Source organism: Ctenopharyngodon idella, chromosome 19 (assembly GCF_019924925.1).
Source record: "Ctenopharyngodon idella isolate HZGC_01 chromosome 19, HZGC01, whole genome shotgun sequence".
Classification (NCBI taxonomy): Eukaryota; Metazoa; Chordata; class Actinopteri; order Cypriniformes; family Xenocyprididae; genus Ctenopharyngodon; species Ctenopharyngodon idella.
This window is the reverse complement of record NC_067238.1, coordinates 8,487,568-8,507,222: the sequence shown is the minus strand read 5'-3', so window position 1 is coordinate 8,507,222 and position 19,655 is coordinate 8,487,568. Positions and strand designations below refer to the sequence as shown.

Here is a 19,655-nt window from a genome sequence, read left to right as displayed (position 1 = left end):
TGATATACAAATAAATAAATAAAAACACAACATTATTGAATAAACCCAAGATTTAATAGATCTTCAGTGTATTAAATTGATAGAAACACATTTGAACATAATATTGCATTTAAATTACTGATGTGGATTTTCATTTTAATACAACAAAGATGAATTAAATAGAATTTATATTCAATTGCTAATCTTAAAAAGCCAATACAAGAAAATAAGTCATTACATTTAAAACATCTTTATAGACAAGAAAAAATGTATGACCAGTTCTGACATCATAGGGCAAGCCTAGTAATTTTCATGATTATTTTTGCTTGTAAAGAGTAATATAGCTTTTTCTATGTTATAGATGTGTTACTAATTAACTTGTGCCTTGTTTAGTCTTCAACACGCCTTTTCATGATTAAGTGCCATCAGGCAAAGCAAGGCAAAGCCTTTATGAAACAATTTTATGAAAAACGGCTAAAAATGGCCACTTCTGCCAAGAGATATGAAACTTAAGTCAAGTAAGATTTATCATCCACTGGAACAAAATTACACTTTCCAATAAAACTGTATAAATCTTTATAATTTGGCATCTTATTTCAATCAGAGTTAATGCCAAAGAGGAGAGAGCAACAGAAGCAAGAGATTATGTGCTGTTTTTAAACAGAATGACACCAAAGTTCTGTTCTCACTCAAAGTCAAGATTACAGCATACTGAATGTAATCTCAATGACACTAAAATCAAGCTTTACAATAATTAAGGAGAGAAATCATACTCCCATTAAAAACATTAGTGATAATAGCAAATTACATAAAATAATTCATGAACAGAGAGTAGAGCACCAAAAACATTGGTCCCAAAGTAAGAGAGGCATTTGATAATATACAAAAGTCTACTCTTTTTTTTTTCTTCATAAAATTTCATTCAGTTAAATAGTATAAAAAGCTACGTTTTTATGATGTAGCTGCAAAATAGCTGTAGTGCAAGTAAGCCTAGTGCATATATAACAGCTCTCATAGTAAAACATTTTCATAGCAAGTTTGTGCTGGTAAAAGTTACTTTCATCTGAAAAGAGGTACATCCTCAGCCACAGCATGCTTTTATAGTGTAAGGCCGTACAAGAACGTAGTTCAATTTCTGAAATGATTTTTTCTTTTCTTCCAAACTAGCTTCTCTAAAATCGAATCTATCATTTTCTTCTCCCATTTCAAGACCACCATTGCTGATAGTCATCAAAGTTCAACTGTGCGAACCTGTTGTACAAATCACTTTCAGAATATGTCATTCCTCTGCTTCTGTTGCCCCTCCTTCCTCCCCCATTGCTCCTCCCTCTCCCTTCATTGCCCCGTCCTCTCCCCCCATTGCCCCTCCCTCTTTGCTGTGCCTGTCTTTGCCCCCCTCCTCTAGCCTTGTCCGCTGCTGCTGATACTGCAGGACCTCCCACCGCCTCTAGCAGGATGGAATAGAGCTGCCAAGCAACAGAGTCCCCTGCAAGCAGAGACTCACACTGGTGACCCCCTCTTATGGCAGCCTCAAGACCATGCAGCAGAGTGCCACTGAAAATCCTTTAAGAAAGAGAGAGAGAGAGCAATATAATAGAATAGAATAGAACAATAGAATAGAATACAAATACAATATACATATATTTTTAGGTTAAATCTGATAAAAAGGTACTGATATAATCAATGCGATTTGTCTAAAGATATTACATGCAAATATTATAAAATTACGATAACACTTTTAAATGACATGAAAATTCTGTCATTAATTACATTATTCACTCATGTTGTTCCACACCCGTAAGACCTTCGTTCATCTTCGGAACACAAATTAAGATATTTTTGATAAAATCCGATGGCTCAGTGAGGACTGCATTGCCAGCAAGATCATTTCCTTTTTCAATGCCCAGAAAGGTACTAAAAACATATTTAAAACAGTTCATGTGACTCAAGTGGTTTAACCTTAATATTATAAAGCGACGAGAATACTTTTTGTGCGCCAAAAAAACCAAAACAAAATAATGACTTGATTCAACAATATCTAGTGATGGGCAGTTTCAAAACACTGCTTCATGAAGCTTTGAAGCTTTACGAATCTTTTGTTTTGAATCAGTGGTTCAGAGCGCCAAAATCAGTAAACGAGGCTTCATCACGTCATAAGTGTTTCGAAATTTCAATACTTCACGTGACTTTGGCAGTTTGACACACGCTCTGAACCACTGATTCGAAACAAAAGATTCGTAAAGCTTCGAAGCTTCATGAAGCAGTGTTTTGAAATCGCCCATTACTAGATATTGTTGAATAAAGTCGCTATTTTGTTTTTTTTGGTGCACAAAAAGTATTCTCGTCACTTTATAATATTAAGGTTGTACCACTGTAGTCACATGAACTGTTTTAAATATGTTTTTAGTAGCTTTCTGGGCACTGAAAAAGGAAATGATCTTGCTGGCAATGCAGGCCTCACTGAGCCATCAGATTTGATCAAAAATATCTTAATTTGTGTTCCAAAGAAAACGAAGGTCTTACGGGTGTGGAACGGCATGAGAGTGAGTAATTAATGACAGAATTTTCATTTTTGGGTGAACTAACCCTTTAATGCATTAACTAACATAAACTAACAGTGAGGAATATATTTTTTACAACATTTATCAACCTTACAACGGATACATTTGTTTTAAAAAATGTAATGTACACTGATGAGCCAAAACATCATGACCAGTCACAGGTGAAGAGAATATCGTTGATCATCTCCTAACAAGGCCACATATTAAGGTCTAGGTAGATTAGCAAACGATCAGTACTTGTAATCAATGTGTTGGATGCAGGAGAAATGGGCAGGAATAAAGATTTTAGCGACTTTGACAAGGGCAAAATTGTTATGGCAAGACGACTGGGTCAGAGTATCTCAGAAACGACAAGGCTTGTGGGTTGCTCCCAGTCAGTACCAACAGTGATCCGAAGAGGGACAAACCACAAACCAGTGACAGTGTGTTGGGTGCCCAAGGCTCATCGATGCACGAGGGCAACAAAGGTTATCCAGTCTGGTCCGAGCCAACAGAAGGTCTACTGTGGCACAAGTCACACAAAATTTTAATGATGGTTATGGGAGGAATATGTCACAACACACAGTGCATAGCTGTGTATGGGGCTGCGTAGCAGCAGACCAGTCAGAGTGCTTATGATGACCCCTGTCCACCATCGGAAGTGCTTACAATGGGCATGTGAGCATTGAAACTAGGCCATGGAACAAGGGAAGAAGTCTGCCTGTTCTGATGAGTAATGTTTTCTTTTACGTCACGTGGATGGCAGTGTACGTGTGCACCATTTTCCTGGGAAAGTGATGGTAAAAGGATACACTGTGGGGCGACGACAAGCCGGTGGAGGGAGTGTGATGCTCTGGGCAATGTTCTTCTGGGAAACCGTGGGTCCAGCCATTCATGTAAATTTGACACGTGCCACCTACCTAAACACTGATGCAAACCAGGTACACCTCTTCATGACAATGGTGTTCCCTGGTGGAAGTGTCCTCTTTCAGCAGGATAATGCACCCTGCCACATTTTTCAGGAATGGTTTGAGAGTTCAAGGTGTTCCCCTAGCCTCCAAATTCCCCAGATCTCAATCCAATTGAGCATCTGTAGGATGCGCTAGACCAAAAAGTTTGATCCACGACGGCTCCACCTTGCAACCTACAGGACTTGAAGGATTTGCTGCTAATGTCTTGGTGCCAGATATATACATACATATATATATATATATGTGTGTGTGATTTGTCCAAGATATAACATACAAATATGATTAAAACTGTATTTTCCCCCTCAATATTGTACTCTTTTATGGCAAATCTGCTGAATAAAGAAGATTTTTATCAAAACAGCAAGGATGAGAACTACAAAATATTTCACTGGGATCATTTTATGGCCATACCATACCAGGCGCATTGAGGTTCAGGTAGTGGGAAACATAGTAACTGGTTCAGGAACATCGCCACCCACATGCAGGACTGCCATTGGCTGAGCAAATGGGCCACACCCAGATCTAGGCTTCTCCTTTGTCCTGGATTGACCCTCAGCTGAGATAATCGCTGACATACAGACGCAGAGATTTTGCTGCCAAACAGTGGGTCTGCATGATAAAGAGAGCAAAACAATATGGCTCAAGGTGATTAAAGCTCTAAAACTAAAGTCATCAAGTTGATAAGCAAGTAAAGTTAACTCACATCAATATAACTGACACGTGACAATGTATTTTTTAACAGTGATGTCAATATTTTTTTCTATGTCTCCAACCACACATCTGAGACAGATGTTGAGTAAAAAAGGGATCAGTGATACCATTAGGATGGGCGCTTCTCCAGCTGAGTTCCCCATACACCATTCCCAGCAATATGGCCTGAAGCAGAGGTTGACTGGGCTTTGGTTTACAGTTATTCATCCAGAAATACGTCACACACACTGGAAGGCAAAGGTGAGGGGGTAAAGGCTCCAAAATGTGGCCCATCACACCCAGTGTTCCCAACAACACCTGCAGCTTCACTTGTGCAGATGCCTAAAATTAAAACCAAATTGGAGATTGGACAATTGGAGGAACGTATATGCAGACAAACAGTACAGTTACATGCATAAACAGTTTCTCACCTTGTCAATAGCTGAAAGATTCAGCAGTGGAACAGAGTTGGGTCGGTCAGCCTCCACTGTGTTTTTCTTGAGATTCAGTTCATGTCTGTCATACTCATTAACGCATGGGGTGTCACACTGTTGTCCTCCTTTACCCTGTCTGTTTCGGTCTCCTCTTCCACTTCCTCTTCCTCTCTGGGTGCCTGCCTGTGGCGTCGGACTTGCCTTTTCAAGCAGCAGGCTGTAGATGGTCTTTCGGATACTCAATGAGCTTGTATGACTGCTAGGCAGGTTACTATTCTCCACCTGCGCAACCAGCAGAACCTTCTGGAGTACAAGCACATCCAAGACAAAAGAGGACAGTTTACCTGACGCTATCATCCTTAAAAGCCACTCGGGCTGAGAAACCAGTGCTGCTGGGAGCCCCTGGGCATCTGGAAGTGCAGGTTGGGGACTTGAGAAGTATTGAGCCAAACTGCTGTTCTGAGGAAGCTGGTAGTCCTGCATTCCTGCAGAGAGCTGTGTACGCAAGTTTCCTTTCTGTTGTCCGCCCAGAACACCTAGTACTTCCTCCATTGCATCTACTGGGCTGGTAAACTGAGACAGCCAGAGCAAAAAGCCCTCGATTCGAGGACTGGAACTACGTCCGGTCTTCCGACCAGATGGTACTCTTTCGAGCTCCACACGGCTAAAAAAATTCTCGGTTATTTTGGCAGGTGTGTAGTCGTTCCCGGTGACGACAGCAAATAAAGGGAGGAGCTGTTTGTTCATGTGGTTGAAATGCGAGCAGAAGCGGTTCACGGTGAAATGCCGGGCAGGGATGTAGCGTTCTTTGGCCTTTCCGTTGACGTTATTCCATTCGAAGAATGAAAACGGTAGGTAGCCACCTTTCAGGTCGAAGATGTAGAAGTCACTGTCGCTGGTCAGAACTGGACATCCCCAGTGTTTGGCAAGAGAGGCTATCTCAAAATCAGCTTCTGAAATGCATTGCACTAAGGGCACGCCAAGCTCGGAAAGGACCTGTTTGAAAACTTCACGTGCAAGCAGAGGGAGAACGCAACCGTGAGATCCTCGGGAAAGAGCGTGAGCCTCTCGGATCTTGCTAAGGATTCGTTCCTGCAGCGTCTTGAACTTCTTGTCCGTCTGGTCCATTCCACCATCTAGCACGACGAACGGCTGCACGCCGCATTCTGAAAGTGCTGCGAAAAATTGTCGAACCAACACAGCAAACATGTCGTAGTCTCCACCCCGTGCTTGATCCAATCCAGAGTTGAAATACAAACGAAAATACAAGCTACACCCATCAACCACAAGGCGGCAGTCTCGCAGTCTCATATCTGTGAAGAATTGACGATTTCCTTCCACAAAACTTGTAAGCCCGTGAACCCCCATGATGTCAGAAATTCTGCAAGCAAAACAAAAAATGTTGTTAGTTGAGCCACATTTTAAAACGAACTACAGATGAGACATGCTACTTGTTTTTGTTGAAATTGTAATGAATCAACAAAATGGGACAGTGAATATTAATGTATTCCCTCATTACTGAAGGGTCTATGGATTCTTAATAGTAACCTGTGTGTGTAGCTTCAAATCAGTGACCATGCATCTGTCTTTGTTTTTTTTGTTTTTTTATTCATTTATAATCATTATCAATGAATCGTTTTTTATATTACTTAATGTTTTATTTATTTTCCTGGCTCTTTTAGTGCTTAGTAATGTTGTTTAATCTTATGATTGTGTGGTTTTAAAGGTTATTTGTCTCTACAAGTTATAGATAAGAGTATGTTTCCATTTCAAGGTTTTTAGCTCCACAGGATAATGTTGTGAAACAGGAAATTTCCACAGATTTGGCTTTGGTATAATAACACTTGTTGGATTGTTGCTGAATAGACGAAATCTAGACTAAGTAGGGATGAAGTTCAGACAAAGTCTGAGCATTGAAACATACGCCACTAAGAATATTCAGTATAACATTGTTAATTTTTTTTTTTTTTTAAATCATCATCATCACTTTGTCTCCTGCTTTTTCACGGTTTCCTCCATCAACCCCTTTAGGCTTTTGTTAACTATTTTTGGGTATCAGAAAAAAATGGATATCTTTTGACAGGATCTGGTAAAAAGACTGGATCTAGTATTTCTGGTGTGGAGATTGAATTTAACATTTTTGGTGCAGTTGGCAGGAAGTTGGCAGGAAGTTGGCATAATCTAACATCACTGGTAATCGCTTGATTATGTGTTACCTACTTCAGACACAACATTACTGACTTTGTAATGTGTGCTTTAGCCTACATTCCCTACTAATGCAGAATGCAGACATGTATTGTATAGCCATATTTACATGAATTCCACCAATTATAAAACAATATAACAGAAACAAAAAGTCATATTAGTATTAGTATCATATTAGTAAACATGGCTGATAGCAAAGTCATAATTTCATTAAAATACAGTGGATTTCTACTAAAGTATTCATTTTTTTAGATCAATAAATTCCCTGGATGTCAATAAATGTGCATTTAGGCTACATTGTAAGACAATTTATTGTACTTATTTTGTAATTCAGACATTTTACGTTTTACCATCTATTAAGTTGTATTTTTTGTCTCTAATTCACTGTAATACATTTTTGAAAGTTAACCAATTACCATATGTTTGTTATTTGTGCGTTTGCAGTGACTCTGTCTGCACAAGTTTTATATAAATTAAAAATGGTGCTGTGTATTTTATAAAACAAGCACCAGTGCAGACAATCTAAATAGCGCATGAGTATTTTTTCAGTATTAGAGTTTAATCAAAAATCTCTTACATGTTACACTCACCAGTGTGCAGTCATATATCACGCCGTGAATTTCCTTCCTAGAGTAAAGATCTGCTTCGTTCGTTTGTTTTTTTTGGGTGTGACAGCGCATTAGCGCCACCTATTGCAATGGATATTATATGACAGAAAGAGGGCGCTGTTTTCCCTGTGTAATATCAAACATACTTAGATTAAACATTAAAAAGAGCTTCTATTTCTAATTAATTTAACTATTAAAATATGAAAGGTTAACAGCGCTGCAAATCTCTCAAGTATATAAAGTAATTTAATATGTTAAGGGAGGAATAAAAGTATAATTTATTTCCAGAGACGATTATCAGTGACATGAAGCTATCATGTCTTCAGAACACGTAGATTGTCAACTAGTGTATACTTTTACGAATAAAAGTATCCTTTTTGTTACTTTTCTGTCCTTCAACATCCTCTGTTAATGTATGAAGACGCCCATATTTTCTTTGTGTTTCACAGAATAATGAAAATGGGTTAGCACGGCATGGGGGGCGAGTAAACGATAACAAAAAATGTGTTTTTGGATAAACTAATACTATGCTTTTAAGACAAGTTAAGCAGAAAAAAGACATGCTTTGATAAATCATAATTATAAGAAGTCATAATTATGACACAAAGCCAAAATTATGAGATACTAAGTGATAATTATGATATAAAAAAAGGAATTTCAGAAAAAGTAAAAATTAACATACTAAATCATAATTGAGATGGTCGAAACTAGTTATAATTGACAAAAAAAAGTCAATTATACATCATCTTTGTCTCATAATTTGGCTTTATCATAAGACTAGACTATGTCATGTGATTTACCAAAGCATGCTTTTTTTCTTAATTGGTAGAAAGTAAACACGCATCAAGCAAAATAGTTCTCATTTATGTGTTTATTCCTTTTATTACGTCTTTGCATTGAGAGCATCATGTGCGTTTCGAATAGAACTTCCATTTACTTTTATCTTCTTGTGTTTTGTTGTTTTCCTACAAAATGATGTTTTTATTCACCAACACTACCCCCTAATGCAGCAGTAGACCTGTCTAAATTACACACACACACACACACACAATCTCTGATCAACACAAGAACTATCACTCTTTCTTAAACATAATACACACACACACACACACACACACACACACACACACACACACACACACAGCATGTAATTTGGAAATCAAAAGCATACTTCTTGTGTTGAGCTCACAGGAGAGGAGGAAAGACAAAGGTAGTGTCCAGAAAGCATGTAACAGACTTTAAATGCTATTATTCATCGGCAGTATGCATACATCTCCATGGGATACATACAACACAACATATAAATAAGGTAACTAAGTCAAAGAAAATGATCACAACGAGGGTAATATGTAGTGCCTTTTTAAGGAGATCAATAACTAAGAGCTTTCAAATGGGATTTGCCCTACGTTGTCGTCACCTCTTGATCGGAGAAAATGGTTAGAGCTCGAAACGTAATGAGTGAACTAAAACGAAAAAATGACCGACTGACATAGTTAGCTGGAGAAAAAGCTTTAGACAGGTCCAAAAATGAATCAACAGAAAAACAGATGCCATCTGTTCTTTTTTGAGATAGCAGTGTCAGATCAAACAGCAGCTGTATCAGGGGCAGGCTGGTGAAGAAGACTTGAAACGATGTATGAGGAAGGACCAGAGATGCCCAACTGGGCTGAGTGAGTTGGAGTTTGAGGGAAGATTATAAATAATAGGCTCTGTGGTTTCATGTAAGGCTCCAGAGGGTTCAGGGAAAAAGGGCACAGGATGTAAGGACACAAGGTGCTCATGGTTAGATAAACGGGCGAACAGGGTCATGGTTTTGTTTTTATATTAGAGCAGGAAAAACAGCTGGACAAATAATGCGCTATGATAACAGAGAGGACGAGTATAAGGAAAGAGGAAGGGTGGGAGAATCCTGAGCTGTAGAGACTGTCGTCGGGGTGGCTGGTTTGCAGGACAGCGTGTGAGGGGTGGCTCGCTCGGTGCCTGAGTGCTGCTGAGGGGGCTGAGGGGTCCTTGGGGAGAGCTCCAGGCTGCCCACAGAGATGCCTGAGTCCGTGCTTTGGCTGCGGCCACTGGCGGTGCACGGGTCCTCGTCAGGCTCCGCCTCTTCCTCCTCCTGCAGCCACTGAAGTTCTGACTCCTGCAAGGGGAACGACCGGCGTTCCCATGGCAGCACAGCCTGCAAACGCAACAAAGGACGATGATTCATTGAGGTTAATTAACTCCAAAACACTGGGTTTATTATATGCATTCATATTCTTGTACAATGTAAAGAATATTAAGCATATATCTTTCAAGATTCACTAACAGCCCCCAAAAGCAGACTTGAGGATTTATAAAGCAGAAAACCATAGACCTTTTTTTTAAACTAAAGAATGTTCTTCCAGCTAAATAATTGCCATGGTTACAGCAATAATGAACTTGAATAGAACATTAAGTCCTCTTCCTCGCACACACACACACACACCTGCTGTTCATCCTCAGCCTGGCTGAAGGGATCCTCCGCTCCAGTATAGAAGGGGCTGCGTGGTGAGACGTCTCCTTCTGTAAAATGACTCTGCCTGGAATCTGGAGAGCCAGGTGTCTGCTCCAATCCCCTGGAGCTCTTCCCGTCCCCATGGTAGGAGGAAGAAGATCTGAGGGAGGAAGTCAAGCAGAGAGTGAAATTTCAAGCAGTGACCGCAGCTTCCTGGAGTTTGACATACTATACTTAATGTGACTGAAGCTTACACATGTAAATTGTAACCTACATTCTTGATGTTGAAAAAGTTAATGTATAACTTATTGGCCAACTACACAAATACATATTTTATTAACTTAACTTAGAGTTCTAATACACTACTGTTGATAAGTTTGGGGTCAGTAAGATGTTTTTGAAAGAAGACTCTTATGCTCACTAAGGCTGCATTTATTTGATCAAAAAGATTGTAAAAGTCGGTAATATTGGGAAATATTATTACAATTTAAAATAACTTTACCTTTAAAATATTTTTAAATGTAATTTATTCCTGTGATGGCAAAGCTGAATTTTCAGCATCATTACTTCAGTCTTCGGTGTCACATGATCCTTCAGAAATCATTCTATGCTTTCTATCTTTACTGTTAACTGATCAATTTTTATGTTCATTTTATATTTTATTTTTCATTTTATATTTATTTATTTATTTATGAACTTGCACCATCCTCATGAGACCTTTGGCTTTATATGTTGGGGAATGTGCACTAACAGTATTATATATATATATATATATATATATATATAATAATAGTATTTGGAAAAATTTGATTGCTAAAGATCCCTGTTGAAAAACATTATTCTGACAGAGACACCGGTTTAACATCACATGCCTCTCTTTCACAGAAATGATTCTCACCTGCCCCGGCGACGTCTGCGAGCCCAACTCCCCCACCGACTCCTCTCTCGGCTCTCACACACTGCATGGCGGCTCAGAAACACAGCGTCAGAGAGATCCTCCACCTATGCAAACATTGCAAAGAAGTATGCAGCGATCATTCTGAATGGTCGAGAAAAGTGTCTTCATGAGAAAGCATGTAAAGAACATCCAAAAAAAAAAAAAAAAAATGAAAAGTTAAAAGTAAAGCTATACACCAGTTAAAAGTATACACACCTCCTCCTCCTCATTGTCCAGTCCTTCCCCATTGGGCTGGTTCTGTGTGTTATTGTAATTCAACGACAGGGCATGTGGCCCCTCCTGGTTCTCAGAGACCCTCGAGAGAGAGTCCAGCTCTCTCCAGCTAAACACAAGACATAGTTACACATTTTTCATCAGAAACCACAATACTTAACAATAGTGCTAGACTAATATATCAGCCAACATTTTAAGATCATCAGCATCAGCCAAGAAAACCTGCTGGTAAAATATCTAGCTTCCACCAGACTGCCTTTTGTATTCAACTTACGAAGAAACAGAACTGGCATCACGTCAGTTAAGCTTTTTCCACAAGTTGAATAGGGAAGGCGTAGGACGTAACATAAGCTTTTTGAACTGCGAGAGTTTTACACTTTCTTCATAACTTGAATATGGAAGGCGGTTTTTTGTTTTCAGACAATTTAATTGAAGTGAGGTATTTTTCAAATTCTTTCAAAAAAACAAGTATTTAGATATTTAGATTTATGAATGTGAAATTTAGCTAGTAATAAGATCAGATTATTATTATTATTATTATTATTATCATCATTAATATTAAATAAATTTAGATCATAATGCTCATAATCAACAAAGCCTAGTACCACATCCTTCCAATATAACACACATTCACTATAAATTTCATTCCTAATTAAGCCTACGACATCTTACCAAAACATTTTAGTAAAGGGACAATACCAACAAAAAAGAACTACAGTTTCATCAGAGTTGTCACAGAAAGAGCAACTGGAGGAAATATCCTTTTTGAACTTTTTTAATTAGTGGTTTGCAGGGGAGCACTAATGAATTATTTTAAAAGAAATCTCTTTTTCTTTATTGGTTGAAAAAAAAAAAATGTGGAAGCATTCACACTTTTTTCCAACAGATTACCTACTGCATTACTCCAATAAGCAGTCACAGGTGGTAAAGTAACAATGTCCTGCTGAAATAGTGAGCAGACCGATCTATTGTTATTTTTATAGGGTGAAGCAAAACACAATTTGCCAACAGGAGTATTAACCAAACTCAGAGAGACTGGAAGTAGAGATTGAGCACCTCTCAATAGTAAGAACACCTGATGGGATTGAACCCATTACTATTGAAAATTATTTGGGAGAAACAGGAAACAATGTACCTGTACTACTTTATAAAAGATGGGACACCAGAAAACAGTGGATACTAGGCACTGTGTTTGAATAATTGATGGGAAATTACTTGAAACCAAAGCCACTTTGAACAATGGCTATCTAACAGAAGGACCACAGGAATCAGACTCATCAAAGCTAAATTTTTTGAATAAGTACATATTCTGTGTGCTGTTTTGGATGTTTGGTTGCATTATTTGTACCTTGGGGTGATAATTTCCTTGTATTGTAATCTCTGTACTCGTGCTCCTAGTCCAGCCAGGCCCAAAGGCATTACCAGGTTGTCAATGTCAAACGAGCTTTCCGCTCTCCTCCTTCGCAAAGGCTGAGGAACAAGAGAAATTTAAGAAGCTAACAAGTAGAATAGTAACCTACTGACAAATTACCCTTTGTTTTATTTATTTATTTATTTTTTTTTTTTTGTTTACCAGATTTACCTGAGCAGGTGTGTCTGTTGCTGGAGATGTTGCCGGCAGGATTGGCAAGTCTGGAGCTCGTGGATGAAGACAGTTGGGAATAATCACACCTCTGCTTCTGCACCCAGAACCACCTACAAAACAATTTTGTTAACTTCTTGAAAACTGTAAGACTTTTTGGTCTTGGATGCACGCAAGAAAACTTGTCCGGAGTTTTACATCATCAACCCATACACGTTCGGTGACTCTGATCTGCATTACACACGGACCTGAAATGGTGGCTAACAAAAAATCTCTAGTGTTAATTTTGATTATCGCTTGTTTTGAAAAAGAGAATTTGATGTTTGGCGTAGGAGAAGTCACACTGCCAGAATTCTGTCAGAGGTAAAATTTGATCGCAACGGTCATTAATCGGCTGTTGGTGAACATGTCAAATTAACAATCATAGACTTCAGATTTTAGCCTAGGATCAGAGGAATCTTTTAGGATTTGCAAAATTGGTCTCAGACGGCCAAATCGTGTACCCAGCTTTAGTTAACATGAACTAAGAATTAACAATACTTCTACAGCATTTATTAATCTTAGTTAATGCTAATTTCAACATTTACTAATACATTATTAAAAATCAAATGGTGTATTTGTTAACATTAGTTAGTGCATTGTGAACTAACATGAACAAACAATGAACAGCTGGATTTTTATTAACTAACATTAACAAAGATTAATAAATATTGTAACAAATGTACTGTATTGCTCATTGTTAGTTCATGTTAGTTAACGCATTAACTTGTGTTAACAATTGAGAACTTATTGTAAAGTGTTACTTAACCTCACCAAGGCTGCATTTATTTGATCAAATAATATAGGAAAAAACACTAATATTGTGAAATATTATTAAAATTTAAACCAAAAGTTTTCTATCATAAAATATTTTGTAATTTAAATGTAATTTATTCCTGTGATGGCAAAGCTGTCTTCAGTGTCACATGATTCTTCAGAAATCATTCTAATATGCTGATTTGCTGCTCTAGAAAATAATTCTTATTATTATCAAATTAATGTTGAAAACAATTGTCCTCAATATTTTTGTGTCAACTGTTATGTTTTTTCCAAATTTCTATGATTATTTTTTTTTTTTTTTAAAGAACAGCATTTATTTGAAATAAAAATTTGGTAACACTTTACAATAAGGTTCATTAGTTAAACATTAGTTAATGTATTAACTAACATGACCTAACCATGAGCAATACATTTGTTACTGTATTTACTAATCTTTGTTAACGTTAGTTAATGAAAATACAGTTGTTCATTGTTTGTTCATGTTAGTTCACAGTGCATTAACTAATGTTAACCAGATTTTAATAATGTATGCATTATTATTAGTATATAATTAGTAATGTATACAAAGATTAATAAATGCTGTATAAGTGCAGTTCATTATTAGTCCATGTTAACTAATGTAGTTAACTAACGTTAACTAATGAAACTTATTGTAAAGTGTTACCCTTTTTTTAACATTATAAAAGTCTTTACTGTCACTTTTGATTCATTTAATGCATCCTTGCTGAATATAAGTAATAATATCTTTGAAAAATATATATAAATCTTACTGACAGCAACAGTAGTATACTATATACATTGTACGTGTGTTTATTAATAGAAGTGTAAATATATATTTCACCTACCAGGTGTGTTAAATAAAGGAGGCAGTGCATTGGGCGGACGGGGACAAACGAGTCGCCTCCTCACTCTCCCAACTTGTCCCTGGCCCCGCCTCCCCAGCCAAGAGGACGCCGATGACATGTCTGTCCAATGCAGTGAATTATGAGAATAGCGCCCGGCCAGCGGGCGTATCCCACAATGCAGTGTGAGGGGTGAATCTGCAATGGAGAAAATTCAAAGCATGAAGCTAAAAAGTAAATGTTTTAATGTTGATGGGTATTTGATAAACTTATTTCATCCACAATGAGTGGATAAGTACACTTAATCCACACTTAGAAATATATGCATATTATTGCACTTGATAACAAAATATCAAAACCAATCAAAACACTCTGCACAGCTTTTAAATAAAATGCTGTTCAAAATTAAGACACTTCCTGGTTAGAATAATGTTGAAAAGTAACATTAGTTGTGAGAAAATTCCTAGCATCATTTGTTTGCAGATTCCACTTGATGGATGTTTTGTTGTCTATTTAATAAATAAAATAATTTAAATAATTAATTTAATATAAACTAATTTAATAATATTACATATATTAATACATTACATATAAAAAAATTATGAAATTCTAATTTGTTTTCAGGGCCACTGTAATGTGAAAGCCACATCTGAGGATTACTTTCAAGAACATCAAATTGTCATTTAAAGGGTTAGTTCACCCAAAAATGAAAATTCTGTCATTTATTACATAAAAAACAAAATAACGACTTATATAGTGATGGCCGATTTCAAAACACTGCTTCAGGAAGCTTAGGAGCATAATGAATCAGCGTGTCGAATCAGCGGTTCGGAGCGCCAAAGTCACGTGATTTCATCAGTTTGGCGGTTTGGCGGTTTGACATGCGATCCGAATCATGATTTGATATGCTGATTCATTATGCTCCGAAGCTTCCTGAAGCAGTGTTTTGAAATCAGCCATCACTAAATAAGTCGTTATTTTGTTTTTTTGGCGCACCAAAAATATTCTCGTCGCTTTATAATATTAATATTGAACCACTGTACTCACATGAACTGATTTAAATATGTTTTTAGTACATTAATGGATCTTGAGAGAGGAAATGTCATTGCTGGCTATGGAGGCCTCACTGAGTCATCGGATTTCAACAAGAACATCTGAATTTGTGTTCCGAAGATGAATGAAGGTCTAACGGGTGTGGAACGGCATGAGGGTGAGTAATAAATGACATAATTTTCATTTTTGGGTGAACTAACCCTTTAAACAGTGTTGTACAGCTTGTACTGTTAAAGTACAAGATAGACAAATTATATACAAATTGAAATCTGTAAAAAAATAATGGATATATGTAATATATGGATCTCACCTGATGGCAATGAGAGGACAGGGTGAACGGACATATCGAGCAAAGTCTGCCTCATCCACAGACCCTTCTCCTTGTCTGAGGGGGAGCGAGGAGGAGCACCACCACATAACACACACACAGTTTGAGGTTCACACCAACACTGTAACGAAACTGCCTGAGAGGGACACACAAATGCAAGAATTCTGTTTTATTATCTTCAAAGCATAATATAAAATGGAGAGCAGCCAATAATAATAATAAGAGTTACTTTGCATAACAGAAAAGTAGCAGCAAGGGCAACTCTGAGATTGTCTTCACCTTTGACCCCAGCGCTGTGCAATCTTCCAGGCGAACGAGTCTGTGACGCCGTTGCCGGAGTAACGGTCGAACCCGTGCAGCAGAAGAAGGTGGACTGGGCACTGTTTGCGGGGTGGTGGGGTCATCTGCCTGCCACTTCCTGTTAGAATCACCAGCAGAGGACAACCTAGGGGGTGGCGCAATGGTACATTAAATGTCAAATCCAAAAGTCTATCAATGTGTGTTTGTATGCAAGCTAAAATGTCTACTGACTTGCAGTTGTTGTGTGATGTGGGGGAGGAATTTGATGCTCTGAGTGGTGAGTCAGGCACAGAGTTAGAGGACCGCACCTGGACGAACATAAAAAGTACAGATGAATCAAACAACCCGTAATAACCCCCCCCAAAAAAACACACATGAACACCCAGAATACCTTTCCCTGTCGAAGATGCGTGTAAAGCTCCGTCAGCGCACGGATCCGATACTCCAGCTCTGATACTTGAGTCTGCAGCCACACCCACCTGCTGCCAAGCCACGCCCTGCTCTCCGCCCACTGCCATTCTTTGCCAGTGACACTGAAAGAGGAGAAAACAAATAGAGTATATGCATAATATATGATGTAATGTGTATAAAACAATTGCTTTGATCCAAAGCAACTTTCACTGCATTCAACACTATTTTTCTCTTTATTGTGAAGAACATTTTACTAATCAGAAGAACCGTTTTCATCTAAAAAGAACTAGCTGTGCAATGGTAAGGTTCTTCATCGAACCATGAAATGCCAATAAACAACCTTTATTTAACAGTGGAGGTATACGTTTTATCAGTTCATGTATACTCTGGGAATTTAACCCATGACCTTGGTGTTGTAAGAGCCATAATCTACTGTTGGAGCTATAGGAATGCAAAAATAAAAGCTCTTGCTGAATTGAGGGTAAACAATCTTCTGACCCATTTTATTATCGACAGCCCAGCGAAAAAGGGCTTTGTAGCCTCTCAATGTGGCGGCCATGAATCAACTGCCAGTACAGCATTTATACTGAATGGTACAGTGGTGATTCAAATGCAACACCAACATGCAATGACTCATCTGAAGCATATTGTACATATGCATGTGTAGGTGTACATACATGTATATACGAGAAGGCAGAGTGTTTGAAATTGCTAGAAAATTGTCATTTTTAAAGGGATAGTCTACCCAATAATCATATTTCATTCTGTCATTATTTACTCACCCTCATGTGATTCCAAACCTGTATGACTTTCTTCTTCTGAGCACAAAAGAGGATACTTTTAGGAATGTCGATAACAAAACAGTTTTGATTCCTATTGACTTCCGTTGTATGGACAAAAAAAAATACACTGGAAGTCAATGGGAACCGAAAGTGTTACAGGTTTAGAATGCACATGAAGGTGAGTAAATTATGACAGAATTTTAATTTCTGTGTGGACTATCCCTTTAATCATGGTTATTTTGTTCCATCACCCTGGGCTTTTTATCTTTGGCATATCATAATGGAGCACTGCTGACTCCTTTCAAAATTAGTGGTTTAAAACATTCCTTAACTCGGGGTTAAGAGATCTTAACCTAGGGCTAAGCATAATGTGAAATCTTACATTGATTTTAATGACAGCGGTCTAAAGCGATGACCTCCTCTCTCCAATCCCTGATCTTCTTCACTGTCGCTGTCACCTCCGGAGCTGCTGGCTGTGTGGTCCGAGTCCAGAGCACTCTCTGCAGTCCGGAGGATCTCGCTGCAGCTGCGTGCCAGCCTGCTCAGCTCAGTCGAGTTTCTGGATACGGCGCTGGGCCTCCTGGTGCAGCTCAACCCCGGGCTCCTGTATAGGCCACGCAGTTGCTGAGTGACATGCCTCTCCACCTGCTTCACCTGCACGGCCTGCAGGCGCCTCCAGAGGTGGTCGGTACGACCCTCCAGCTCTGCCTGCCTGCGCTCGGCTTCACCCCTCACTGCCTCTATCTGCTCTGTGCTGGGGCCCTCAGTCCCCTCGGCATCAATGCCCACACATGTACCATCACACTTCTGTGGCTCTGGCTCTGTCCCGTTAGGAGGCCCACTCTCAGACTGAGAAGAACTGATGGAAAGGGCACACATGGGCTTTTTTGCGCAATCACGTAGGTCATACTTGGGCTCGGGGGCTTGGAGGGAGGGTTGCGGTGGGAGGTTATTGTGAGAGGCACCGTTTCCGCTGACCCCGTTGTTATGGTTGGCAGAGCTGGCAAGAAAGGAGCGCACCCTGTACAGTCTGACGCGCCCCTTCGCCGTTCTGGATGTGGGCAGTTGGGCATTTTCATCAGGCGGGCAAGCTGCAAAATTCATTTTTTGGGCCCCGGTAGTGTTCTCGCACTGGATACGACGTAAGGATGTGCGCTTGAAAGTCTCGGCAGTGCTCGCGGACCGCTTCACGTGAGCTTCACCATTGGAACCAACGCGGGCCACGGCGTCCGAGCTGCCGCAGTACGTGCCCGAGAAACACACCCTCTTGGACACTCGGGTGAAACTGCATCCTCGGCGCTTAATGACCGCGGGCTCAGAATTCCCGTGACCACACCTTGCAGCGGCTGTCATCATCGCGCGGTCGGTCTCGGTGTGCGCCGTGTGTCCTCGCCGTGCTCTCGCGGTGCGCACCGGCGGCAGTCTCACGCTCGGTCTGCGCTCGTCCCTCCGTATGGTAGCGCTCATGAAACACCGCAAACCAGCTCCTTCGTGATCAATATTAATGCTGTTATCCTCGCCCGCTCCAGCGCTTTGTCTACAAAAACGCCCGCGTCCTCCACCGTATTCCCCCGATTCCGCGCATTCGTCTCCCTCCCGTGTGATATCAGCAGCGCCGTTCGTAAAAAATCCCTCCTCGTTCATTTTCTGGGCCGGATCCGTATCAACGGAGGTGGCATCGTCCCATTCGCGGAACGCCTGGGCCTCGGCTACGCTGCTCTCCCTGTCTGAGCTCCGCACTGGGGCAGCGCTGGTGGCTGTAGCCGCAGCGGCCGAGCTTCCGTCACCGCTGACGGGCTCACCGCAGCCTCCTCCCCCGCAGCAGCGGCTGGCGCTATGCGGACACCCGGCCCCGCAACTCTCCACTCCAGGCCCGGCTGCACTAGCGCTCATTTTATTCCGATTGCAGTAGTAATACATCGCTGTGTCGTTGGCATGGCCGGGTGTGAAACAAGGACATACAACGAAGCTCCGTTAACGTATTTTTCCGTTTTCGAAAGGAAGACGGGCTTCTCTTTTCACCCGTCTTGCCTTTCCCTGCACTGTTGGCTGTCTCCAACACTCCCTATTCGCACTGAGCATGCGCCATTCATTGGCCCAACCTTCAGTAAAGAATTAGGGGTTTTTCAAAAACTAGTTCACACTCTTCGTTTGTCACACGCTATGGGCTGTTTTTATTGTGTGCAGTATTGAAAATAATTATACGTTTAAAAATGTAAAAGTTTAAATTTATTCAACATTTATTGTCTTCAAAAGAAGAAGACGCAATCTCATGTATGACTCTCTTGAAAAAGTGACGTTCAAGGGCAGCTGCATTTTGACATTCTTAACAATAAGGATTTATATATATATATATATATATAAATTTATAACTATATAATTATAAACTATAGATGGATAGATAGACTCTTAACTATATAAATTGCCAATGGCCATATTATTAATTATATGATTATCGAATTTGTTG

The 19,655-nt window shown here is 39.6% G+C and overlaps 2 protein-coding genes across 3 annotated transcripts; both read right to left on the bottom strand.

Moving 5' to 3' along the window:
• Positions 1 to 32: 32 nt before the first annotated feature.
• On the bottom strand, positions 33 to 7,571 carry aste1b (asteroid homolog 1b). 2 transcript variants are annotated; one of them, XM_051873546.1, is made up of 5 exons: positions 7,410 to 7,571; positions 4,612 to 5,995; positions 4,309 to 4,522; positions 3,907 to 4,099; positions 33 to 1,542 (listed from the first exon to the last, which is right to left on the bottom strand). In XM_051873546.1, exons 2-5 carry the CDS (start codon positions 5,980 to 5,982, stop codon positions 1,185 to 1,187), a joined length of 2,136 nt encoding a protein of 711 aa, XP_051729506.1. In that variant the 5' UTR covers positions 5,983 to 5,995; positions 7,410 to 7,571; the 3' UTR covers positions 33 to 1,184. The 2 variants fall into 2 exon arrangements, with proteins under 2 accessions (XP_051729506.1, XP_051729507.1); XM_051873547.1 differs by having other exon boundaries at positions 7,397 to 7,525.
• Positions 7,572 to 8,280: 709 nt separating this feature from the next.
• On the bottom strand, positions 8,281 to 19,313 carry LOC127501535 (KAT8 regulatory NSL complex subunit 1). Its single transcript, XM_051873544.1, has 12 exons — positions 17,571 to 19,313; positions 16,387 to 16,528; positions 16,227 to 16,303; positions 15,975 to 16,140; positions 15,678 to 15,831; positions 14,318 to 14,512; positions 12,654 to 12,766; positions 12,420 to 12,541; positions 11,054 to 11,180; positions 10,799 to 10,902; positions 9,892 to 10,060; positions 8,281 to 9,603 (listed from the first exon to the last, which is right to left on the bottom strand). The coding sequence occupies exons 1-12, from the start codon at positions 19,106 to 19,108 to the stop codon at positions 9,286 to 9,288; spliced, it is 3,225 nt and encodes a 1,074-aa protein (XP_051729504.1). The 5' UTR covers positions 19,109 to 19,313; the 3' UTR covers positions 8,281 to 9,285.
• Positions 19,314 to 19,655: the final 342 nt, after the last annotated feature.

What these genes read in the sequence shown, in the direction of transcription:
- aste1b (XM_051873546.1), bottom strand. Translation starts at nt 5,982, where the DNA reads ATGGGGGTTCACGGGCTTACAAGTTTTGTGGAAGGAAATCGTCAATTC. An exon ending in ATCTTTCAGCTATTGACAAG is followed by an intron (nt 4,523 to 4,611) that starts GTGAGAAACTGT and finishes TTTTAATTTTAG; the next exon opens with GCATCTGCACAAGTGAAGCT. An exon ending in CCTGAACCTCAATGCGCCTG is followed by an intron (nt 1,543 to 3,906) that starts GTATGGTATGGC and finishes TCTTTCTTAAAG; the next exon opens with GATTTTCAGTGGCACTCTGC.
- LOC127501535 (XM_051873544.1), bottom strand. Translation starts at nt 19,108, where the DNA reads ATGTATTACTACTGCAATCGGAATAAAATGAGCGCTAGTGCAGCCGGG. An exon ending in CCGCTGTCATTAAAATCAAT is followed by an intron (nt 16,529 to 17,570) that starts GTAAGATTTCAC and finishes CTCCTCTTTCAG; the next exon opens with TGTCACTGGCAAAGAATGGC. An exon ending in TGTCCTCTCATTGCCATCAG is followed by an intron (nt 14,513 to 15,677) that starts GTGAGATCCATA and finishes TCTCCATTGCAG; the next exon opens with ATTCACCCCTCACACTGCAT.